Below are 25,745 nucleotides of genomic sequence, written 5' to 3'. Positions count from 1 at the left end.
GGGGGCATGGAAGGGAAAGAGGAAATTGTGAGGAGAGGAGAAATGAGACACTGCCTGCAAGTCCTTGCAGGTCCCCCACTTGTCTTTGATATTTCTTAATCTCTATAATCACAAGAAACAGATAGACGATAATTTTCTTAAACTGCAGGGGAGGCGGTCAACAACTTTGTTTAGAGGGCCAGAATTACATCTGCCTTTAAAAAACAAAACAGAATCCAAATCCCTCTCCATCTTCTCAGTATTATAAAGAACAATGAACAAGCTTATTAAAGTTGTTTCTAGATAAAAGAACTATTAATTATAGAGTTGAACAAAAAGCTTAGCTTCTCAACATAAATGTGGATAAGATGTATGCTAATATTCTGTCCGGACAAAGCTTTTGTAAGGAATCATTTTGTTTGAAGTTGTGTTCTAGGAGGCTTTGTTCAGGGATACTAGTTTTTCTGATCCACCTTCTAGATATTAAGTGACTTTAGTAAGGTCTTATTGAGTGTGGTGGCTGCCTTCCTTTGACAAAAACTCAAAACAACAATTGGATAACAATCTTCTTTTGCAGGTAATAAGTATGTTAAAAGGTCATTCATAGGTAGCCCAGTAAGAGATCATCAGGCTGAGAACTGATGTTGTATTGTCTGCAACCTTTTTTTTATGTCCTTTTCAGTGACCAGGTTAGCAGAGAATTTTAACTCTTTTATCTATCCATCCATCCAACTTATATACCACCACTCCACCATGTCTGATGATGAAAGTGGCTTACAGTCGACCGTTGTTTCCTACTTACAGCTCCAAGGAAAAAAAGCTTTAAAATGACTGAGCGACTGTTCATCTGCAACTCTCACCATTGCTGCCACAGACACCACCATGTCTAAGAATAAGCTGGCTGGCTCCCATGCTTAGCATGAAAGCAAAACAACCAGCCCATCCACAGGCACGAGACTCTCCACATACTTGGGGGACTCCTCGAGTAGGAAAGGAAAATCTGAAATGGCCTAATGATGTTTTGTTCCTAATGCACCCTAAATCATGAGAGTAGTTCAAAAGGGAGATTAGCCAGCTAAAACCCTGAGAGCACTCTGAATCCTGGAAAGGGAGGCATGGCTTCGGTGGGCATGAAAAAGAGAAGTCCCTAATAATTTATCCTCCCCACATCCAATTCTTTTGGCTATCCAACTGGGCATAAATAAAATTAAAGCCAAAAAGTAAGAAGGAAACCTCCTATAGGTCAACCTAAGTACTGCGAGCCCAAGCTCAAGGAGGTACAAAAAGGAGTTGAAATATTGGCCGGAAGAAGACTATTCTCGAAACGAGCCGAAAGAGACGGGGCCGGCAAAGCTCAGCCATTTGTTTGGAAATACCGCCTCTGTTCTTCCCATCTCACAGGGCTTCCATTAACTACAGGTCGAAAGACTGTGTGTGCTCCATAGAAGGCAACCTTGAAAACTAAGGAAACAAGACAACACATGATAACTTTGTGAATGGGACTTTGTATACTATTGATATTGGACTTGACTTGTTGGTTCATTTCACTAATACATAAAATTGTTTAATATTTATAGGCAGAAGGTGTTTAATTTCAACTCCTTTTTGTACCTCCTTGAGCTTGGGCTTTCATAAATAAAATTAACCAAGAAAAAGGAACATATACACTGCATTAATCAAGAATTTGTGGCAGAAGTGATGTGATACAAAGAGAATCGTTCAGAAGTCTTTTTTTTTTTGCACAAACATCTGTTTTTCCTTGAGAGAACAAGTTCCTCCTGTTCTCATTGGCATCAGAACAGAAATCCGTCTATTGACTCATCTCCCACAGGATGCACACAAACATGCTTCAATCTGAAGGTTTTTGTGTTTTTTTAAACTAACCAGGCAGAAGTATCATTCCCAGCATACATCACCTATTGCCCACAATTTAGTTCTGTAGAGATTTTGGCCAGAAACCTTGGAAGCTTTCTTTTGACTGATTAAAAAGAATATCATGGAAGTATGATTTATAGCACATGCAGCTAGAGATGTATTCCTGCATTCTCTAAAAATGAGACAGGTACACTTTCTTAGACTTCAATAGCCTGAAGACTCTGCAGTGCTATAATTCTCAATCTTCAAGGTAGCTGGTAATTTAACATCTTGGAGGTCTATATTTTCCCTTGAAGACTGAGATCAATCTTATATGAACTAAGTGCGGCAGCAAGCATCATCGATTTACGTCTTTCCAAACTTCACTTGCAATCAGAAAATCACCCCTTATGAGAGCAAATTTGACGAGGAGGTGTTATGCGTTATATATTAGGATGAAGTGAGGTTCAAAAGCTGTAGGTTCAGCTCTTTCTGTTCTGAATGTAAAAAAAAAATCACTAGTTCCAGAACCAGTTCTTCAGCCTTTATGGAAAAAGATTATAGTCTTGATCTTTTGTTAACCTATTGTTTGTTAACCTAACTGAAAGTGGTGGACTAGCACAGGGATTTAAACTACGGAAAGAGGACAGAATCCATTCAAGCAAGCCTAGCATTTCAAACTAGTTTTGAACAAGGGACACATCACACAGTTTGAAAAGACCCATAAGCAAGTGCCCCTGCAGTAAACCTGGTAACCTTACACATGCGGGCAACAGCCATTTCTCTTTTTAAAAAAATATTGACTTAACAATGATCACTGCAGCCAGAATGAAAAGCTTCATGTAGAAGTATCACATAGGATTTATATCCTTTTACCATATATTCTTAACAGATCTATGCTAAAGACTTATGATATCCTGTCCTGGCTGTCTCAAGTTTGACCTAGTCCCTAGTTTGCATATCAGAAAAGGTTTACACAATGTTTAGTTTGGAGTTTCTGTTTAGCCCACAAGATCTGAAATCATACTACATATGGAGACACTGTTTGCTAACGAGAGATTGTTATAGCTGTCCTTGCACAAACTTTTGTTGTGAAGAAACTAAAAAGTTACATACTGAACAAAGGTATATTTGTACAAAGATAAACTATTCCCCTAAAACTAGGCTTTCAGGCATTTAAAGGGCTGCTCCAATGTATTCTCAAGGTAATATGTAAAGCTTCCCAGGAGAAAAAACAGCTGAAGTTTCTTGCTCAAGAATACACAATCTTTGCAAGAGAAACCCTGCTACAGATTGTATGAATTAGTTTAAAGGATACTTCATATTTAGGAATCTGCACATTGACAGAACATGCTGTAGACGTCAGTTAAAAATTTGTTTCTTCCAAGCTCAAGTATGCCATTTCAACATGGAACCCAAAAGTCAAACTGTCCTATTTTTTTGTAATAAATATTAGCCACTAGCACATAAAGTACTTCTTCTTTGGGATGAATATCCTAAATAAACTGAGTTTATCGGTACTGTCTGAAGTCTGCCTGAATGCCTGATCTGTGTGTTTGTGCTTCAACACAGAGAAAAACCAGCACTGGCAGCCCAGACATTAGATCATAGGAGAATGTGCAATATCCCCAAGACTTATGAATGTATAAAAAGTATATTCAGTTATTTAATATATTTACTCTCCACCTTCCCTGAAGGGCTCACAGTAAATATAAGTGGACCTTAAGCGGCATTCTACCTAGGCAACAGATAAGACGTGTCTCATGTTTCTTCAGGAAATTCCTTGAAGCATAATGATGTCACTTTGAACACTGCTTTTGAAATATCACTAGCACTTTCTAACATTCTTTAGATACCCTGTTCACTGATGAGATCTCCTATTCATCTCTTCTTTGAGCCCCCCTATTTTTATACTAAGAAATATAATGTACAAGCAGAGGACCCACAAGGACTTGCAGGGGGCATCTCATTTCCTCACCCTCACTATTTCCTCTTTACCTTCCTTTTAAGCCCCCATAGCTTCTCCCTTTTCTTAATTCCCTCTCTCCTTCCCACACACCAAACAATCTACCTTTATCTGACCTGGGAAACTCTTACAGGATGACTCAGCCCAAACCCACCTTCCTGAGTAGATATAAATTACCTGCTAACATCTTCTTCACACATTGACTCTGAGAGATCTCTGTCTTTCGGTGCTACACCTCTGAAGATGCCAGTCACAGCTGCTGGTGAAACATCAGGAACTACAATGCCAAGACCACGGCCATACAGCCTGGACAATCTACAACTAATGTTCTCCGGCCATGAAAGCCTTCGGCAATATACTGTTGTGGTTGTCTAGCAACCTCCATTGAGGGAATCTGTTTCTTAAAGCTACAGGCACTTCTTTTATCATTTTGAAGATTATTTAACTCCTCCATATATATGATTTCAGATTTTTCTGTAACCAGGGGCTTTTCTAAGGTTTGTAGAAAGATCTGTCTTGTTTGACCATAGCCCCAGTCTCTGGATATAAGAATCCACAGATGGGGCCATGCTGAGAATTTGAAATGTTAATTATATTTTGAAAACACATTGCTCACTGAAGCGTGTTTATGAAATTATGTACTTTCTCTTGCAGTTCTGCATTACAAGATACAGGCATCAAGCCATGTTGATTATGATGGGTTCTCTACCACCGCCTCCCCCCCCCCCCGCCAACTCCTTCAAGGACATGAAAGAAACATTAATCAGTGTGGGGGAGATGCACACACATCACATTCAGACCTAATTGAGCATAATTAGAAATGATCAACCTCATGATTCAGAAATGAAGCAAGAAGCCAGATAAGGAGTAACATTCCCCAATGCCCGAGTCAATTTCATTTTCAAATCAGTAGTATTGTTTTCTGGAAGACAGGACATATAGTAACAGAATTGTTCTGCGCAAGAAGTTTTCAGGCAAATAACTCGCTAAGTATGTTGCTGTATAAAGTGATTACACCACTGTTAAATACTCACATAAGGAGAGTAGAGCTCTCCTGTATCAGTAATCCCTCCAGCCATGTTGAAGGGACAGAAGGGCCTCCAAAGGTCAGTCAGTCCTTTTTGTCACGGCTACAGCTATCCTGGAACAAACATCACATAAGTATATTGGTTAATTAAAGCAAGTAGCAGTATAATGCTGCATCAACCTTCCTTGGGATCAAAAGTAAAGAGAGACCTTGATCTCAGCAAGCATCAGCTTTCAACCAGGAGTGTGTGCTTCGAGTTTCCAATTCGGGTAAAATACCCAAATCGGACCCGATCTGTAAAGATTCGGGAAATCTCAAATCAAAGCTTCCCCGAAGCATTCGGGTTGCTTTGGGAAGCTTCGGGACCCAAGTTTAAAGGGCCCTTTCCCTGCCTCTTGCAAGTGGCAGGTCCCTTTAAACTTCATCTGGCAGGCGGGGGGGGGGGCTTCCTCACCGCCCTGTGGTGTCATACGCCACCAAATCTGGCCTTCCCAGCCACCCTGTGGGCTGTTGCAGGCCCGGAGGCGGCGACGGCGGCTCTGGCCTTCCCCAGCCAGGTAAGTGGGTTGGAGGGGACGAGGAGGCTAAGTGGGGGGGATGAGGAGGTGCTGGGAGAAAGTCCAGCCCCCTGAATCACTTTGGAATGCTCCGAATCTTTACAGAGCATTCAGAAACGATTCAAATAACTGAATCGGTTTTGGGTTTTTCCGAATGTTTTTCCCGCTTCGGGTATTTTCAGGGTGCACACCCCTACTTTTAACCACAAAATTGTCATTAATACAACAACTTACACAATGCCCCTAAAGGCTTTTTAAGAGACTATGGTCATGGCAAAACACCAAACAATATTAATGTTCCCCATCACTCTAGAAGGTGCAAGATCTAAGGGGATGGTTCATTCAAAGGAGACCATGCTTGAAATAATTGAAATAAAATTCATACTCTCAAATGTTGATCAACTGTGTACACTAGCTCAATGAGTGGTTTGTGTAAAACTAGGAGATCCAGTTACACCAGTGCTATGTATTGGTCTGGGAGATCCAGGTTCGAATCCCAACTCTGCCAAGCAAGCCTGCTTGGGGGGGGGGGTATGCTTGGGCCAGTCACAAACACTCCGCCTAATCTATCTCATTTGGTCATTGTGAGAATAAAATGGAGAGAGGAGAATTATGTAAGCTACTTTGGGTCCCCATTGTGGTGAAAGCTAGAGTAAATTATTGGCCCTCCTACCTGGTTGTGTGTGTGTGTTTATACAGTGAGGTTTTTACTGTGTTTATACATGTATTTTGAATGTCATTTCAATGTTTTGATTATCTGTTATTTGCTGCCTTGGGGACCATATTTGGGGACCCTTTTTGGGGTGGAAAGCCTGCACATAAATATTTTAAGTAAATAAAATAAATATAAATAAGTTTTAATATAGTTGAAATACACTGACTTGAAACTAATAATGCTTTTATACAGCCCAGGGGCATAATCTCTGGACATGTAGATTACAAGTTTTTCATAATATCAACTTTCCTTGGCTCTCTCTGTATTTAGTGACTTAATTTACAGTCCTCCTTTCTTGCTGAGAGTCAAAGCAGATGACAAGTTAAAACTCTGCAGTAACAATATAATCTTAAACAGAGTTATCCCCTTCTAAACCCATTAAAATCATAGGCCTTAGAAGGGTGCAACTTTACTTGAGATTGCACTGTAAGAACAGTAAAAAAAAAAACATACAACCAAGGAAGTTAGAGAACATTGCACATACAGACAGTAAAGCAGGATTATAAAACTGGTGAACAATACAATAAACCCAGCAGGCACTAGGCAATGCTTTCAATTCCACAGACATGAACAAGGACATTAAACAAGATTGTGTCCTTGAAGGCGAGGGTGGCAATCCTATGTCCTCATTCAGAAGTGCTACTGAATGAAGTAGGACTTACTTCAGAGTAAACATGCATAAGATCAGGCTGTCACTGTTCAGAACTTTCCATTAACAAGGGTGGGTAGCTTCTGAGCAAAACGATGTTTCTCCATGGGTCAATATTTATCCTGAAAAATTCAGAAAGATCATTAACAGATAAGTAAACATAAGTCACAAAAAGCTGTGATTCTATCAGCGTACCTGAGTGTTATATGTCCTATAATGATTCACCACGCAAGCGGAAACATACATATATACTATCTAATCAAGGAAACAAGGGATGTAGCTTAGGTACCAACAAACAGCTCATTTAAGATGTATTATTAAGTACTTTATATCTAAACCATGTTTGATTTCTCATTTCCCTATGTATACTAAATTTCTTCTAAGGATAGCTTAAAGACCCTGCAGGACCCCTTTGCTTTATGGTGAGCGCCCCGCTGCTATGGTTATTGCCCACCCCAAGGATACATCTGCCATGGGGTCATTCTAGGGGCGTCTGTTCACTCACAGCTTTCTCTTCTTCTTCCTCCTCCTCCTCCTCCTCACTGCCACCACCACGTTGACCCTCCCCACCCCCCTGGGCCACACACTGCACACAGATCTCTCACCTCATCGCGCAAAGCCTCTACCAGCAACCGCAGCGACTCCCGCCTCCCTTTCGCGGAGGGGCTCGCCTAGCCTAACTCCGAGCCGGCTTCCCTCATCCCGCGGCGAGGAACCTGAGGAGCCGGAAAAGAAACACTCCTGGGGCGCATGCGTACAAACCCACTCATCAAAAAGCCTATGGAAGACTGTGCCACCGCCTTCCGTACGCGTGACTAGGACCGAGCCGCTTCCTGCGCCGATTGGGCTTTCGCTAGGGGCACGTGACAGAGAAACTCGACTGTATTGAAACGCGGCGGCCACCGTAGTGGAGAGGGGTGGGAAGGAGATGGGAACTGCGCATGTGCGAGTAGGTGCTTGGGACAGCAGTCGGTGCTGGAATGGAGTGAGGAGCAAGAGGTGGGCTTCGTGTGCCTGTTGTAGGGGAAAGACCCTTAACGGTCTCTGTTCGATACTATTCATTAAAGCTGAGCTTTTAAACCTAAGCGTGCCTATTAAGAAGTAAGACTTAAGCCCGTTTAAGTCTGACTTGAAATTAAGATGTTTGTGTCCACTCCAGGGCACAATTTTTCCTCATCTGTAGACAAATTGTAAAGCTCTTAGACAATCTTCAGAATATCCCCCCCCCTCCCCGCTTCTCAATACAGCAAGATGTGGTCGTTTCTTTGTATTTGACTTTAGATCGTAGAGCTATTAGGCAGTGGTCGCCTTCATTCCTTTCAAGGAGCCGTGTGCTTGGACTGTCCTCATCTGTAGACTAATTGCAAAGCTCTTAGACAATCTTCAGAATTCAAAGCGGGTATAGGCAGTCTGTTGGTGTAGGTGGAGCGTGGCATCTCTTTCTTATGTGAGGGAAAGAAAGAACGGGTTTGTGTAACTCTGGACTGTCAGCATTAGCAGTGTGATCCTAACCAGCCTTGTACCCTTCAGAGTTAATTGGTGTCAATGGAATTAAGTGTAGCTCTGTTTAGGATTGTACTAAGAGTGGATAGTAGAAAAGAGCAAGAGTCCAGTAGCACCTATAAGACTAACAAAGTTGGTGGTAGGGGATGAGCTTTTGTGAGCCAGAGCTCTTTTCTACTGCTACAGACGGACTAACACAGCTACCCATCAGGGTATAAACAGTATCAGTTCTAGGATGAGTATTGGGATAGAACAGTGGCACTCAGTCTGTGGTTTGCAAAGAGCCACATTTGCAGTTATCAGAAATCTCGGGAGCCACATGTTAGTGTTGTATGCCTTGTACGCCACCCTACCAAACACACGCATACCATAATGTAACATACAACTATTAAATATATGACTGTGGCTGCATCTACATGATTTTCTGGGTACTTCTGTTCCTAGCACGGGGCCTGAAGCTCACCCATTCTCTGGCGGTTTTCAGGTAGGAACCACCTGTCAGCAACAAGCCTTATCGGGCAACGGCTTTGCCCACTTTCCTGGAACATGAGACAGGTGCCACACTGAGGAATGGTGCTCAGAAGAGCTGCACATGGCTTCCAAGTCATTGTGTATCAATGGGGTAGGATATGAAAATGTAATGTTCTGTTTCTTTGAAAAATCATGAGCTAGAGAATGCCAGATGAAATTTAATAGCCATTTTAAAAAAATCTCTAAATAGAAGTACAATTTCATGCAGGGCACAGTCAGCTTGTGGACTTATTTCCACAGGATATTGTGACTAACAAAGTAGCTGAATTCAAAATAGCCAATTTAGAAAATAACATCCTTCGTCTGGGGCATGTTGAAGATGTTGAGAATGAACTCTTGCAGTTACTGTTTGAAGCAGCCAATATTTAATCACAGCGAATGTGGAATAGCGAGGTGTTTGTCTCATTAGCCTCGCCTTATTTGTTGTTGTTTCACGACTCACTGCATTTGTTCATCCTCTGCACTTACATTCTAGTAAAATAAAGAGCAGAGGAAAAATGTACAGTAAACATCTGAAAAAGTTTTTAAAAGTTTTGCATTAGTTCTACCGCCTTTGGACGTGATCTGGATTTATTTTGGTCAAATAATATCTCTCGCTAATGTATCCTCTTGTTTCAGGCTTGTCACTATGAGGATCAACCAAAATACAGTATTGCAGGGGAAGAGAGTGACTTTGGTGCCGTACACCTCTGCACATGTACCAAGGTAGGAAACAGGTGTCCCCCCCACCCATTTGAAAAATATTGGTTTGACAGCTTAGTAGGTGAAGTGTTCTTTCTCAATTTTAAACATTTAAACTGGAAACATTAACCTTTTGTTAATTGGAATTATCCAATAAGTACATTACTGGGTCTGTTTTTATATATTTTTGGGATGACTCATAAGCAGTAAAGCAGAGGATTCTGGCAGAGATGGAGATATGCCGACATCCTCATTGATGGCACTGGGAAACCGGAACGGGAAGAGAGGCTTTCTACTGAAATAGAATCCAGGCATGATAAATAATAACAATGTTCAGGACAACTTAACAGCCAAGCAGAGCGGTTCACAAAGCGTGTTATTATTATCCTCACAACAATCACCCTGTAAGGTGGGTGGGGCTGAGAGAGCTCCAAGAAGCTGTGATGTCTGAATGCTTCCTGCCCTCTCTCCTTGTTTCATTGTGATTTGTATTTATTTTTTATCTCTGAAAGTTGCTTTGGAACCTGCAATTTTGGCTAAAAAATGGGATAAAAACATAGTATGAAAAATGCTGGGGACTGGCTTTTAGCCAAATATGCATTGCAGTGCTTCAGTATGTATCTATCATTCATGACTCTCACACTGCATATTTCTAGATAAAGTGAGCCCTGACTTACTTTCCCAGATAATGGAACAAGGTTTATTCTCATTGTCTGATCCTTATAGACTGACTCTTGGATGTCTTCATACACGAGCTGATAAATGAATTGTCCAGCTTACTGCCAGCATATACAGTGTGATGATCTGAAGAGGGTATATTTTCTGTCATTTTTTCTCACTAGGTACCATGAGTGGATGAAATCAGAAGAGCTTCAGCGTCTGACTGCATCTGAACCACTAAGCCTGGAACAGGAATATGAGATGCAGTGTAGCTGGCGAGAGGATGCAGACAGTGAGGTTTCTGAATACGTGCCAGGGCTTGAGAATGGAGTATTGAGCATATATATTGTTAAGTGCTACCTAAAAGTTTGCACGAGAACCATACAGAACAAACGTGTGTGCTTTGGGGGCCTCTAAGTGATTATAACTGATATTTTCATATAGAATTTCTATTTGGATTGTATGAGCATTGCCACGTAACTTGTCCTAGTAGTATTATTCGTCGTTCCCAAAAAAGTAAAGTAAGCTCTACTCTTGGGAGTTGCTGAGGAACAAAATGATGCAATGTGCAGTGTTCAACAATCAGATACCTTGCAGACACGCCAACCGTAATTACTTTCACAGTGGCACAGTGGCCAGATGATTAGTCAAATATTGTCAGTTAACTATTATCTCACCACAAAAGAATGCCGAGACACCAAGAATGCTACGAAATCAGCAACAGCTTCTCTCTTTTTAAAAAATGTTTAGCATGAGTGAGGGCTGCTTGACCATTAGTCCTTCAGTAGTCAAGTACAGACTTAGCAGCCTTCTATAATCACAGACATCTCTGCATAGGACCAGAGGAGTTTAAAAGTTACTTGTTTCAAAAGCAGTTGACTATTTGCTTTTGTAATTAACGTAAGTCTGAAACCTGGTCGTGATTAAAATTTTGTTGTTCCTGTTTTAGAAATACAGGACCAGTCTTTGACCTGGCCTGTTGACCAAATCTTCTTTGATTAATCAACTGCTCAACCCCAATCTGCAATTAGATAACTTTCTCACAATCACCTCTGGGTGCTCTAGAAGCTGTGCTTCCAAGAGCAGTTTAACATAGATGCACTGGGACAGCAGTTTAAGATTCTTCTTGCATACAGTTGTACCAGAGAAACAGAGTTCCTCCTTAGTGTCTGCATCCCTATGTTACTGTTTTCATATGGAATCAGAAAAAATCGAGTGAGTATTAGGATGATTTTATTGTACAGCTCTATATTCAGGCCAGCAACTTTATGTCTTATACAGTATTCCTTCTGTTGCCAGCAGTTGTCTCTTCGGGTTGCGTTCCCCTTGTCCTCTTAAGAGAGCTAGCATTTGACTCCTTTGGCTGCTGGCACGTGCAATAGGTTGTTTGGTATCAGTTGTATTAAGGGATCCACAATTCTGGTTTGGCTTACCGGTGTGACTGTCTGTGGTTGCTACTCACCCCATTCCTCACATGTCCTAAAAAATCAGGGCCTGGCTGGATTTGCTATCCTTCCGCCAGGCCTGTAAGACAGAGCTGTTCCGCCAGGCATATGGTTGGTGCTCTGGGCCTCCCTGCCAGCCACCTAGAGAAAGCTGTGCCCCTATAAAGGGATAGCTACCACCTAGCCTTTGCCATGTATTTCTGGAAGTGGTTGGGTGGTGGTCGCTGGTGAAATCTGCTGCCCTATGTTTTTCAAAACCTGCTGCTGTACTACTTGTTGTGTGTTTTCTTTTTTAAATATTTAAGAAGTTTTATGGGTTTTAAAGCGATTGTATTTTATATTATTCTGTTAATTGGAATCCACCCTGAGACTTCTGGTGGGAGGGCGCAATACAAATTACGATAAATAAATACATAAATAAATAAAATTCAGGGTAGGGGTTTGTCTCTATATGTTCGAATCTGTAACAAGTGACTCACTTCTCTGCCTCTTTTTAAAGTCCTGCTCAAAGGGAGATGAGACCCAGGCCCTCTTAAATTATTTGATTCTCAAAAGATTCTGGGGAAGGGTGAAATCTAATCTATCATATCCTACACAAAAGTTTAAAAAGTTTTGCTCCAAGTTTTCTGTGATGCAAGGAGAACTCTGGGCAGGGGATGTGTTACTTAGAGCAGGACATGACAGAGGCCCTTCCCAAAGTTAAAGACACTGTTACTGCCGACCATGTTTGTTGAAACCTGTTTTTTATATATCTGTTGGGTTCTTATTTTGATGTTTGCTGCTTTATTTTTCCAGAATGCACATTTATAATACTTGATACAGAGAAGTGGTCTAGGCAGTCAGCCACAGAGGAAGACTGTATGGTGGGAGATGTAAATTTGTTCCTCACAGACTCTACAGATCCAACACTGGGAGAGATTGAAGTCATGATTGCAGGTAAATCAGTACTTCAATGATTTGTGCCCCCTTCTGTTCTGTAATGCTAAGACTAAGCAAAGGTGTTATAAAAACACCTTTCATCATCAGAAACAAGCAGCTGTGGCTGAAGCCAGCCAAGACACAAGTGAGTTATATGCAGGCAGGTCTCCTATGCGTGAGTTTCCAGCAGTGCAGTTTCAACCTGGCTTAAAAACCATCCTTAGGATCTCAGCGCAAACTTCTTCCCACAGAGTCCACTAGTTGTCAGGTTTTGTATTTGCTCTTCTTAAGCATAGAGCATGATCAGCTTACTATCTGATGATCGTTAGAGGGCTGTGTTCAAATCCCTCCTCAGCTTAAAGCTCACTCACTCGCACTCTGCCTAGCACACCTTGAGTTCCTTGAAGGAAAAGAGGGATGAAACTGTGAAATACAAGGTGGCCTTTTCCTAGACTAATGAGTGTCTGATGAGAAATTCCTGTTCTAGATAGTCTAAACATAAATGTCTAATGCGAGATGACTGTTCTAGATAGATCTAGAAACTGTCAACATCAGTTCTTACCAGGGATTTTTTTCAGCGGGAACGCGGGGGAACGGAGTTCCGGAACCTCTTGAAAATGGTCACATGGCCGGTGGCCCCGCCCCCTGATCTCCAGACAGAGGGGAGTTTAGAGTGCCCTCCATGCCGCTCAGCGGCGCGGAGGGCAATCTAAACTCCCCGCTGTCTGGACATTGGGGGGCGGGGCCACCAGCCATGTGACCATTTTCTCCGAGGGCAACTCACTGAGTTCCACCACCTCTTTTCCCAGAAAAAAAGCCCTGGTTCTTACTACTGTTAAAAGCTTTGTTAACTAGCATCCATGGGGAATTGGGGTTGCTGGTTAATCAAATATGCTAGTTGGCAAAGCTTTTACTTGGCTGGAGTCCAGTGAGTTGGGTGGCTCCTAACCAGAGTCCTTTTGCTGAGGAAGTCATGCAGCATCTCTTTCAAGTCTCTTGGCTGCCGTCGTTTGGCCGGTCCGCAGCTGAGTGAGTCGGGCAGTGCCCAGAGTAATTCAACTGGACTGAGGGCGTGATTTGGCCAGCATGCTGTTTAACTCAGTGCCAGTTAACGAAGCTTTTACTGTCACTTCTTCTCTTTTTCAGAGGCCAGTTACCGTGGCAAAGGTTTTGGTAAAGAAGCCACTCAGATCATGATGTCATATGGTAAGGATGGTGGTATACAAAATAGGGAGCAATGGACGCAGGTGCATTCTTGGTTGCTGTGTATTAGTGGAGGAAGGAGTAAGCAGAGAATCCAGGGATCTGTATGGTCACAAATGGCAGGATGTAAAGTTCCGTAAAACTCCTAAATGTTTTTCGAGTTGTAGATTCTGTAGACAACTTCTGTAAAAGCTTTATAAAATCAAAGGAGTGTGTGAAGTTTCCAGTTTACCTTACTGTAATGCCAGTGGCAATTTTCTACTCCTCCTTCTGCCATGTTTTGAATCCAGCTTTTTTGTCCCCTCCATTCCCTTATATAAAACTGGAAGCAAATTTTATAACTTCTGCATTTCGAAAAATGTTAGACTACAGTCTGGGAGAGCCAGGTTTGAATCCCCCCTGTGCTATGGAAGCTCACCGAGTTTCCTTGTGCCAGTTTCTCTATTCAATATATCTCACAGGGTGGTGGATGGGGTGGGGGGAGATCCGTGTTGCATGGTGCCTTGGGTAGAAAAGGAGGCCCTTGAAGAAATACAAAACAAACACAGATGTACAGCTGAAATAATTTAGAACCATAATAGAAGTTGTGAAAATCCACTGTATTTATTGAGAAATGCTAAGTAGAAAGTCAGATTATCAAATGACAGTATGAAAGTCATCCTTAGGTCCTCAAAGAAATGCCAGGAATGTTTCAACCCCGGGCTTCAGCAGCTTGGTATCAACATTCAGGAACTCAATTCTTCATTCGTATACTATATTCTTTTTAAAAATCTACTCAACCTACTGCAATAATATAAAGAGTTCATCTTCCAAACACACACACACGAAAGAAGCTTACTTCCCATCATAAAACCAAATCAGAAAGTTCAGTAGTCTAAAGATATGTTCTCAGAGGCTGGATAAACAGCTGACAAATGCACAGCACAGCCTAAGTGCAACTCACTAATTAAACTTAAGGAAGCTTTTCTCGTGCTATTTGCTGTTAAGTATCAGGTAGTGATACTCAATGGCTCGGGAACCATCTGTGGCTCTTCAGAGCACTCTTCCCCAATGTGGTATTCACGCCATATTCCAGGAAAGTGGGCAGGGCTTGTTGTTGGCAGGTGGTTCCAAAATGAAACAGCTGTTGCTTGATAGACTGAAAATGAGTAAGGTGCTAAGCTTTCTTGAACTGGGAGTTTCATGCCAGGGATGGGCTGTTCCTCTCGAACATGCCCCCTGCCCTTTGCAGCCTCTGGTTATAATTATATATTAAATATCAGTAGTTATGTGTGTGTTTGGTAGGGAGGTGCACAGGGCAAAGGCTAGTCTCACTGGTTGATGGTAATTGTTAATGTCGTTCTCCGCAAGATGCAGAATGAGTACCACTGATATGTAGAATGTTGCCCAATTTCTTAAACATCAAATCTATAGATCAAGAAGTAGCCGAGTTAGTCTGTCTGTGGCAGTGGAAAAGAGCAAGTGTCCAGTAGCACCTACAGTATAAGACTAACAGAATTGGTGGTAGGGTATGAGCTTTTGTGAGCCACAGCTCACGTCTTCAGATTCAGACTTCTTCAGACTTGTATTTGAAGAAGTGAGCTGTGGCTCACAAAAGCTTATACCTACCACCAGTTCTGCTACTGGACTCTTGCTCTTTTCCACCGCTACCGACAGACTAACGCGGCTATCCATCTTGATCTATCTCCACAGAAGGCGCCACATTTAGCTGTACAAAATGGAAATCCGTCAAATCTATAGGTTGCTATCCCTCCAATATATATATATATATATATATATATACTATAAAGCGTGTTCATCAAAATAATTTCAAATACAACAAAAATTATCCTGCATAAAATTTATAACAGGGCTTCTCTATAGCAGGTTTCCTTGGCCCAGCCCTTCAGCAGCAGCCGCTGCCCCCCTCCCCACCCCAGGACTTTTTTCAATCAGCAATCAGTGTAGCAGGGTTTCTGCATTCCCAGTAAATCTCTAGCTCCATTTCTTGCTCTGATATGCCTTCCCCCCATTTCCTCTACTTTTAAAAAATTGGAAGCTAGGAATTCAGAGGACTTGATACACAAGCTTTTTATGATATTCAGTTGCCAATTAAAAAAAAAAGCCCACTAGAAGCAGGGGGAGGAAATGGCCACCGCAGGGATGGGGGGGCGGGGCAAGGAAAGCAGTTGTTGTGTGGGCAGGACCAGGAAAAGCTGAACTTTCCCACCCACATGGCAGCCACCTGGACTTGGCTGAAATATGTCTCAAAACTTTCCCAAAACACTTGGAAAGTTTGTAGAAAAGCCAGGGAGAGGCACAAAGGCACCACAGTGCTGTGCAAAAGCATGAAAAATAAGCACTTCCCAAAAGCATTGGACTTGGGGCAAATAATCTGTGTAGAAATGGTCATAAAAAGAGCATTTGCAACCGGAGCTAGTATATCAATGCTCAGATCTGCATGATTTCGGGGTTTCTATTTACAGGCTGAAATTCTGTCCCAGATTTTGAAGATGTATTGTGAATAATACTTGGATGAGAAGTGGTAGAATCTCATTTGCCTGTGAATGTTACCCTTATGAAAGTGTGTTTTGTAGAGATGACGGCTTTATTTCTAATCTTTTTGTCTTGTAGGAATGACACGGCTGGGACTCACCGTTTTTGAGGCCAAAATAGGATTAGAAAACGAAGCCAGTATTGGCATGTTCAAAAATCTTCATTTTAAGGAGGTGCAGTAGTTAGTTGTCATATCTTCTGCATGTGAAGCGGTATCTGGGTCAGACCTTGAGTTAAATTGAATTATGCTCTGTATTGTCTAGGTGGGAGTAAACAGTGTCTTCCAAGAAGTGACTCTTCGACTAAATGTGGATGAACAAGAGAGAGAATGGTTGCTTGAGCAAACCAGCCATGTGGATGAAAAAAACTACAGTGTCATGAAACTGCAGAATCTGGCTTGTAATAGCTGACAGCATTTCTGGACGCCTGGGCCTCCTAAGTCTCCCCCAAGGCCGGATTTCAAAGCATCAGTGACAGCTGCGAATACTATGGGGGACTGTACTGGATCAGAAGTCAAACTGTTCCACTGCTACCCTCCATACTTTTTTTACATCCTTAAAAATACCCCTCACATCAAGTTTAAATGCAATGAACTACTACTTAATGGGGGGGGAACCCTTCATCATTAAAACTGAGTACATTCAACAGTTGTTTTCAGTGCATTGTTGTTGCACGTGGCCCGCTCGGGCATAAACCTTCCTGCCTCTGATAAAACCCGCATGCCTGAAGTACATCCTCCCTCACAGGCTTGTTTCTACACATACATAACCAGAAACAAACAAGCCACAACCAAAAATCACCAGTCTGAGCAAATCACTTTCATTCCTAGTGTTGAGAAACAGTCCTGAAAGAGGAGTGGGGAAGACGTGTACTGCTTAATATTCCCAGCTTTCCAGCTGTGACGCTTCAATGAACTCCTGAGGAACTAAATGGAATACAGACAAAACACTGAAGACTCGGGGGATAGTTTCTGTGGAGGGGTGGCGATAGATTTTTAACAGTTCCCTCCCTTGGTAGTAGACCTGAGTCCCCTTTATACTATTCTGGGACGGGGGGGGGGGGGTGCCCTTCAGAAACAGCACTTCAGGGGCACTGGGATGGGGGGCAAAGAGGGGAAAGGCAAGAGAGTTGCGCTCCACTGATGGAAATGCTCCATCGACAGAAATTTCTAATGGATCAAAACCATTCTCTTTTCTTGAGTAGACGTTTTCACAATGTGGAAGGTCGTTAATGTTGTTACAGAAAACCCAGTCCTTAGCGGGATTTGGGAACAGAAGGTGTGAAATAGGACTAATGAATTCTGGCATAATACTCATTTGGTAATCCTCAGCTCTGTCCTGGGCTGAAGCATGCATTATGCTATGTGATTCTTTGGTCTGCTCTGCCACTTTTCACCAAAAGGATTCTGATAAAGGGTTTTTTTTACCAGTGCTGTCATTCTGTACATGAAACCAGGGTTCATCCAGACATTATAAAGTCCATGTGGCTGTCATGAGGACTCTAGATCAGATAAGCACCTAGGATGCTGTGCTGGGAAATTAATTCCTGGGCACACAGGTGTCCCAATTTAGATTAAGCCTGTCCTCCACGGCATTTCTCCCAACCATGAATTTGCCCCACTGGTGAATCACATGTAGCCATCAGTACCTTTACATTTCAAAGGGCAGATAACTCCCCATTTCAGATGGAGAGGGGGAGCTGAAATCCCTTCTCTTTGTGTGCTGTGGTCCCACATCCTGAGAATTAAATTCCCGGAAGGGAACTCCTAGAACACCTCTGTAAAAAAAGTCCACATGGGGGTACATACAGACTTCGTAATGTGTGAATCAGCCCTATGCTGATCGCTACATTAGCACAGAACTTCAGAAAATGTTGAATGTCACATCGCAGCCTTATGCAGAAGCTCCAGTCCAATCGCTGTTATTGAACACAGGGACATTTTCCCAACCATGAATTTGCCCCACTGGTGGGAGGCTCCAGGCGGGAACTGGCCAGGGGGTGCCTGGTCAGGCTCGCTGGGGGTTTCCCTGGCTGGCACCTGGCTGCTAACAGCGCGGCTTGGGCCCGGGTGAGGCAGGCTTCCATGGAGGCAGGGAAACAGCACGTAAAACACAGTCCGTAGCAGGGAGCAAGCACAGCCCGTGAGAGATGGCAAAGCAGGCGGGAGGTACACGTTTAGTGGAGTCCAAACACACCGGAAGGTCCAGATATAGGCCTGGGCAGGGCTGCCCAGAAAGAGAGTCCTTAGTGTAGTTGTCCAGATATGGATTCAGGAAACCGACACAGTCTATTGCAACAGCAGGATAACTAGCAGGCAGGCAGGAAACTGACACGTGTACTAGAGTGCACACATGCAAGGCAGTCTCTGGTGTAGTTATGAAACAGCAGTGCAGGAAACTCAAACACAGTTCATGGCGGGCCTTAAAGCAGGAGAGGCAGCCTAATTGGCAACACTGTTATTAAACATAGGAACATATATACATGAAGATGAAGGTGGCTATTCATGTCAGTTGGCATCTTCCAACATGTATTGTTTTAATACACTCATTGAGGATTAAGCTTGGGAAAGCCCAGCTGAGAACTGTGAGTCTTTTGTCTGTGCAGTGTACCTAACTAGCTCTCGTTCACTATCCTTACTTAGACCGTCTCCTATGGATGAGCTTGAAGCAGTTATTTTACAGCTATTGACCTTCTTAATCAGTGCTGCCCTGAAGCCTTTTCAAGAGCATTTTTGCAGCAGTCGGTAGCTCGAGAATGTCGTGGGATCATACAAAGTAGCTGAAATACAAAGCTGGAGCGTGTTTCTGTATTCTCTGTGGTTTGCGCACAGGACAACAAGTAATTTCTACATGTACTCTTTTTCATCTCACCAACTTAAGTTAGCATCATGCTTTTGTTCACAGATAATTTGTAATGCCTATTACAAATGCTACACAGCCATTCCCATTTTACAAATGGGCACACTGAGTCATTCACAGACAAGGCAGATTTGAGGACCAAATCAAGGGCTCCAGCTTTTTAAGATTATAAAAGTCAATCAGAAGAACCAAGTCTAGACACTATTTTCCCAGGTAAGAGCATTAGAGAATTTCCAGGAGAAAAATAAGCAGATGCCCATTCCGGACCTCGTTCAGCCCCTCCGCAGCTTTCCTACATGCCACTTGCTCCTTCTGTTTGCCATGCTCTTCTCTTTAAAGGGACCCGTCTCTGCAGACCTTCAGAGCCCTGGCATCCCTGTCCTTCCTCACTCTTTGGTCTCCTTTTGAACAAATGGCCCGAGCATGCACTAATTCCTCGGAAGAGGTTGGCTGTAACTGGTGCATTATCCAGCTGAGCATGGCAGCTTGACTTTTGCTGAAGTACGGGGTCCACTGGACACTGCTTGGACCCTTCAGTAGCACTGCAGCTGGAGATTCTAACTCGGTGAGCTCTAAACCTAGCCAGAGAAGACTCCGAGAAGGTGCTATAAGTTCTTGGCAGCCCTAGCTGAGTCTTTGAAGCGAGGGGAATGACCTTATCTGCTAGAAGGCTTTTTTCCTGCCCTTTCTGCTTAATTCTCCTGTGGGTCTCTTCCAGTTTGGTCTCCAGCTGGCACACATCTTCTGCCAGTTTGAGGACCCTGTCAAAGTGGTCTAGGAGATCATTAACTGCAGCTGGGAGGTGCTCCAGGTAGAAGCTTACATTGCATGGATCGCAGCCAGGACTCTCAGGAAGCACCAGCTCTTCGGAGCTGAAGGAAGAAATGGTCCCACTTGTGCAGCGGATGTTGATGCCAGGAGAGGGAAAGCGAGATGGTCTAGAGTTTCCCGAAGAGTGGGAAATCAGTGAGTCCATTCCTTCAAATTTCACTTTGTGACGAAACTGAAAAACAAGGGTGAAGGAGAGTCTGCAACGTTTTCAATGACAAGTGCCCAGGGCTTTTTTTCAGCGGGAACGTGGGGGAACAGAGTTCCTCTTGAAAATGGTCACATGGCCGGTGGCCCCGCCCCCTGATCTCCAGACAGAGAGGGGAGTTTCGATTGCCCTCCGTGCCGCTGGAGCGGTGCGGAGGGCAATCTAAACTCTCCTCTGTCTGGAGATCACGGGGCGGGGCCACCGGCCATGTGACCATTTTCGCCGAGGGCGATTTAAACTTTAAAAAACTCCCCCCTTGTTCCAGCTGACCCAAAGTGATGTCATTGTGCGGTCCTGAGTTCCACCACTGAGTCCCACCACCTCTTTTCCCAGAAAAAAAGCCCTGCAAGTGCCTATTTCTGTGATGAAGGAACACAGGAGCTGCAGTACTTATTTATGAGCTGCTCAGAACAGAGAGGAGTTACACCACCCTTTTCTACAAGTGGGGAAACCCACTTGGCTACTGTTCTCAGTAAACTTAACAGAGCAACTGTGGAGCTTCACTTACCTTACCTATAATACGAGCTAGTCCCTGAAATGCTAAGTTCAGAGACCATTTTACAGTTGATCATTGAACCAGACTGATAGGGTGGTATACTGGCTACAGCACCGGTTTAGAACTATTGAGTCCCAGATTCAAATCCTCACTCTGTCGTGGGAGTTTCCTGGGTGACCTTGGACCAGTCACTCTCTGCCTACCTACCTCACAGGGCTGTTGTTGTGAGGATACCATGGAGGAGGAATGAACAATATTATAAGTCTCTTTGGGTTCACATAGGGGAAGAAAGCAGAGGATAAATATCTAATTCATAAAGTTTCTTGTATTTCCTTCCCTTTTAGAGCCACATTCTGCCTTGAGCCATGTCTGTTTGATCTCATTGCTCAAGTATATCAATGAAAGGACCGTCCCATATTGTCATTAGGAAAAGAAGTCAATGATACAGAGAACACTCTGATATGAAGTTTGATATTACAGGGGATTGTATGATGCAATACAAACGGTTATAGTGCAAGTCCACAAGACAGGAAGTCTGTCAGCAGAATTCGCCCATTGCTTATGGCCACATCAGAGCTTTGCTTCATCCGCAAATTGTGGAAATGCTCGCACAGCATTTCAGTTAAGTAGCAGAGAGCATCATCTAGCCCTTATTAGCTATCATCTGCTTTCAAGTTATTCAGGGTTTGGGGGGGGGTACAAATAGCTGATAACAGTAAATACCTGTACATCCCAAGATTAGATGTTGAATTTGGGTATCATTGGAATTTGGTGGGCAATCTTGATTCCATAATGCAGTAAGACTGAACTGCAAGTAACGAACAAACCCCTTCCAAAGTATAGAATTCACAATCAAAAAGCCGGATACAATCCCTAATGCAGTAAGTCTGCAAGCTGTATCTGTCCAAGTTGCATAAAGTATCTACATTCTCTCTAGTGCTTTTTCTCCCTAAGCCAGGGGCCTGCAGGAGATTAGCGTATCCCCCCAATTTCCCTTTTACCTCTTTTGTTTTGCTGAGTCCCATCCACAGTTTAAATCTTTTCACCAAAAATTCAATCATCTCATAAGCCTGAGGTTCGATGGCTGGTCGGCAGATTTCAGAGTGGATGGTGTGGTAGCTGCGAAGGACAGAAGCACAAAGAAAACCCTGCCCAATCCACAGCAAGCCGACTCCGTAGCTCATGATATACACAGTCCCCATGATAGGGGAAGTCTGCATCAAAGAGGGGAGAAAAGCCATCTTCCCACAGAGAGCAGAAAGTAGAGCTGAAAAGGCATATGAAAGTGTCTGGAACTCTTCCACGGATGAAGAGAAGGCCTGGTAACAAAGAGGAAAAGAATGTGAGAATTTCTTTAATGTTTTAATTGCTGTTATCCGCCCTGAGCCTGCTTGCGGGGAGGGCGGAATACAAATACAATAAAATAAAAATAAAATGTATTTCTCTTTGGTGGTACCATCAACTATCTCACAGAGGTCCCCAACCTTGTTTCCTGATCACAGTACAATGTAGAAAGAGAAACGGCTGATGGATTTCTATAGCATCCCAATAGAGAGTGTATCCCTCTATGGCACATGTTGCAAAAAAATGGTGAAGTGCTGTAATCCTCTAGAGCAGTACTTTTGATCACTATTCTGTGCATCGCAGCTAGCCTGAAGAACTCTTCAGGTAACTGTGCAAGAGAAGAATTCTTTCCGCTGGTGAATGGGAAGCCTTTTTTCCTGCAGTATACGAAGCCTTGTCCTTGGCAGCATGAGGCTGTACTTGCGCTGCTGTCTGTGTGGGGAGGGCCTCGGCAGAGCATGCCACACGTCTCCTTTGTATGCCAGAGACTTGCTCTTGGGGTTGTCTGTCTGCGGGCATTTTGAAATTCTAGGTAAGGTATTAAAATGTTTCTTCCTCCCGAGGGAACCTCAGATCCTAATGGTTGGCCCAACTTTTTACTTATTTACATATTTACATGCCACTTTTGTTAACCCAAAACAGATTTTACCCATTCTATCCCAAAGGGTACTAGACTTCTTGACTCCTATGTAGACCTAAGAATCTTTTTCTAATTGCCTGTTGGATTAATTCTTGCTTTCCCAGAATAGATTTGCAATCTCTCTTTTGTCCCCTACTCTTTTTGGGTTCCAGCTCACAGCTACAAAGGTGCTTGGCAAGGGGTAAGTCCCTTCAGTGAAACTGCTTCCTTGGAAGGTAGGAGGAAGGTGACATGTGATAAGATCAGCACTGCCCTTCCGTTGCAAAGAATGTAATGGTAAAAAAAATACAGCAATGACAGGTCGCTTGGTGGGTAGAATATCGAGGAGAACACAGAGCCCTCTTTTTGTCATTCCCTGGAGGAGAGGAGGGAGGGGCAAGGCATGCACGCACAAACCTGGCAACAAACTGGGGTTGTGTACATGTCACCTTAACTGTGGCTGAGGTTGCCATCTGAATGCAGCCTCTCTTTAAACCATCAGGATTGCACAGCACCCTTCCCAACCAGCTACTCACTCACCCATTCTTTTGCATAACTTACCAAACAGCCGCACTGGGCACAGATGAGAAGAAACAGGAGGAAGAGGAATGTAGTAGCCACTAGGTCCCTCAGTGCATGTTGGAAGGTTTTCCCAAACACTGACCATCTTCGGATGAAGCGCAGCTGTTGTACACTCTAGGAAGAGTGGGAAGATATTTTAGGGGCTTGTGTTTTTGGAAAGAACAAGCTATGAGGAAAAAGCTTTCTCTCTCCACTATCATCAGGTGAACCTGAGGACATTGCAAGGCTATATTCAGGAAACAAGAAGAGGCTTTCTCACAACCATCCGGAAGCCAAAGAAGAGACGACAGCAACAGCTGTAACCAGGGCTTTTTTTCTGGGAAAAGAGTTGGTGGAACTCAGTGGGTTACCAGCACAGGGGGCAGTTTGTGCGCGCACATGTGGCACCAGGGCCACCACCTCCTGCAAAGAGTTGCCCCCTGTGCTGGCCACCCACTGAGTTCCACCACCTCTTTTCCCAGAAAAAAAAGCCCTGATTCTAAGAGTATAAGTGTGAGCTCCTCAGGGTTGCTACTCCCAGGACCAATTATGCCACTTTGGGTCAGCTGGAACAAGGGGGGGAGTTTTTAAAAGTTTAAATTGCCCTTGGTGAAAATGGTCACATGGCTGGTGGCCCCGCCCCCTGATCTCCAGACAGAGGGGAAGGCAATCTAAACTCCCCTCTGTCTGGAGATCAGGGGGCGGGGCCACCAGCCATGTGACCCTTTTCAAGAGGTTCCGGAACTCCGTTCCACCGCGTTCCAGATGAAAAAAAGCCCTGGCTGTAACAGTACAAACCTTTAAAAACATGAAATCAGAACATCGAAAACAAGATATTTCTTGGTGCCAATGTAGCTCTTCAAAATGCCTGTTAAGAAAAAGCAGGAGCTAAATGAGCTGGATGTTAGTTTGGAATCTAAGTATTTGGCATCAGGACTGCAATGAGAATGTGGTTGGAATGTGGTTGTAGGCCTCAATAGTTCTCAGAGGCCAGCATTTCTACCAAAGAATACACAGTTATCCCACTTCTAGTCAATGGGATAGGAGCCCTGTGGTGCAGAGTGATAAACTACAATACTGCAGCCCAAGCTCTGCTCACGACCTGAGTTCGATCCCCAGCAGAAGCCAGGTTCAGGTAGCCAGCTCATGGTTGACTCAGCCTTCCATCCTTCCGAGGTCGGTAAAATGAGTACCCAGTTTCCTGGGAGTAAAGTGTAGATGACTGGGAAAGGCAATGGCAAACCAGGAGAGATCCATTCCCATCTACCGAAAACTCTCTTCCATCGATTCTTTTTAGTCACCCTCTTGCCTCTCCTGCTGACTCTACAGACTGAACTTTCAGCAGCCTTTGTTTTTCCACTCTTTCATTATTTATTAAGGAAACAAAAGGCTGCAACAAAGCTCTAATAGAGCCAGCTTTGGAGGCAGCAGATGGGTCTCCCTATGCAGATTCATTAGGAAGCACATGAAAGGAACGACACCTCTGTTGCAGCTTCAATGACAATTATGAGGGCGTTGAAACTTCATTTAATACACACGTTAATGAGAAGTTATGCATCATTCTCAGTGTGAATGATTCGGGCTTAGTGCCTTCCGAAGCAGACCTTTTAGTTATGCACAAAGCCTGCCATGGTTTTAATGCTCTTTTTAAACAAGATGGAATATGTATTATGGCAAAAACAAGCCAGCTGGAATTTGACCAATCCTGTGGGAGGATTGCGATGCAGTGGGGGAAGGACACCGGATTGGATCTATCCCACTCAGCAATGGAGACTCAGAGGCTATCGTCCTGAAAATAGTTGTTACGGAGATGTTCTAGAGCATTCCCATTGACTGGAAGTGGGATAACATCAGGATCTATGAGAGCCAAACTACAAATGATGCCTGACACAAGTTGGACACTTGTCAGCTTCCCTCAAGTTTAGATGGGATATGTAGGCGTCCTGGTCTTGCAGCTTGGCTCTCCGACTGCTGTCCAATGGACTTTTCAACGGTCACTTGTCCAACATTCCACCAAGCTGCCTACATTTCCCATCAAAACTTGAGGGAAGCTGACCAGTGTCCAACCTGTGTCAGGCATCACTTGTAGCTTGGCTCTGAGTCTCTCTACATGAGACTTCTTACATGAGGATGCTCAAGTGAAGGGAGACGCAATGTTAGCTGGGAAGCCAAGTTTTAAAAGGCAGATCGGAAGTCTCTGTCAATTTCCTCTCTCTACAGAGCCATGCTCCTCAGAGGGTTTATTTCCTTTTTGCCTTCCAGAAGGGGAGGTGAAACTGACAGAGGAAATAAACAAACCCTCTGACAAAGCCTTCCCATCTGTCTTTTAAAACTCAGCTTCCTGGCTAACATTGCCTCTCCCTTCACTTGCGCATCCTCGTGTAAGACGTCTCGTGTAGAGAGGCTCTCAGTTCCAGGACTTTGGTCCTCTATGGTAACCCTTAACGTGATGGTTAGTCGTGATTTCTCTTCTTTTCTTTTGAGTAGTTGCAAACCTTATGCAAGGCATACTTTTTGTATCCTGTATGCTCTCTATATTCTGCAGTTTGCTATACTTCAATAAGGATCTTTCTTGTTTAAAATAAGTCGTGCCAAGCCTCACCTGCAT

General features: G+C 43.5%; 3 protein-coding genes across 5 annotated transcripts in view; 1 reads left to right on the top strand and 2 right to left on the bottom strand.

The window, feature by feature from the left end:
- The window catches only part of TMEM104 (transmembrane protein 104), a 117,982-nt gene extending 110,492 nt beyond the window's left edge, over positions 1–7,490 (bottom strand). For all 3 annotated transcript variants that reach the window (XM_054977855.1, XM_054977856.1, XM_054977857.1), the window contains exons 1-3: positions 7,353–7,490; positions 6,761–6,869; positions 4,834–4,940 (exon numbers count right to left, since the gene is read on the bottom strand). In XM_054977855.1, the coding sequence (XP_054833830.1) occupies positions 4,834–4,878 (45 nt within the window). In that variant the 5' untranslated portion in view covers positions 4,879–4,940; positions 6,761–6,869; positions 7,353–7,490. The remainder of the gene's footprint in view (positions 1–4,833; positions 4,941–6,760; positions 6,870–7,352) is intronic.
- A 192-nt stretch (positions 7,491–7,682) lies between these two features.
- On the top strand, positions 7,683–16,873 carry NAT9 (N-acetyltransferase 9 (putative)). The gene is made up of 7 exons (XM_054975166.1): positions 7,683–7,746; positions 9,400–9,486; positions 10,305–10,414; positions 12,363–12,503; positions 13,632–13,691; positions 16,302–16,396; positions 16,487–16,873. Exons 2-7 carry the CDS (start codon positions 9,410–9,412, stop codon positions 16,631–16,633), a joined length of 630 nt encoding a protein of 209 aa, XP_054831141.1. The 5' UTR covers positions 7,683–7,746; positions 9,400–9,409; the 3' UTR covers positions 16,634–16,873.
- Positions 16,874–17,794: 921 nt separating this feature from the next.
- LOC129327555 (polycystin-1-like) lies at positions 17,795–25,745 on the bottom strand. The gene is made up of 4 exons (XM_054976307.1): positions 25,740–25,745; positions 23,138–23,272; positions 21,615–21,827; positions 17,795–20,084 (listed from the first exon to the last, which is right to left on the bottom strand). The coding sequence occupies exons 1-4, from the start codon at positions 25,743–25,745 to the stop codon at positions 19,374–19,376; spliced, it is 1,065 nt and encodes a 354-aa protein (XP_054832282.1). The 3' UTR covers positions 17,795–19,373.

Source organism: Eublepharis macularius, chromosome 4, assembly GCF_028583425.1.
Source record: "Eublepharis macularius isolate TG4126 chromosome 4, MPM_Emac_v1.0, whole genome shotgun sequence".
NCBI classification, from domain to species: domain Eukaryota; kingdom Metazoa; phylum Chordata; class Lepidosauria; order Squamata; family Eublepharidae; genus Eublepharis; species Eublepharis macularius.
This window is presented reverse-complemented; position numbering and strand designations above follow the sequence as displayed.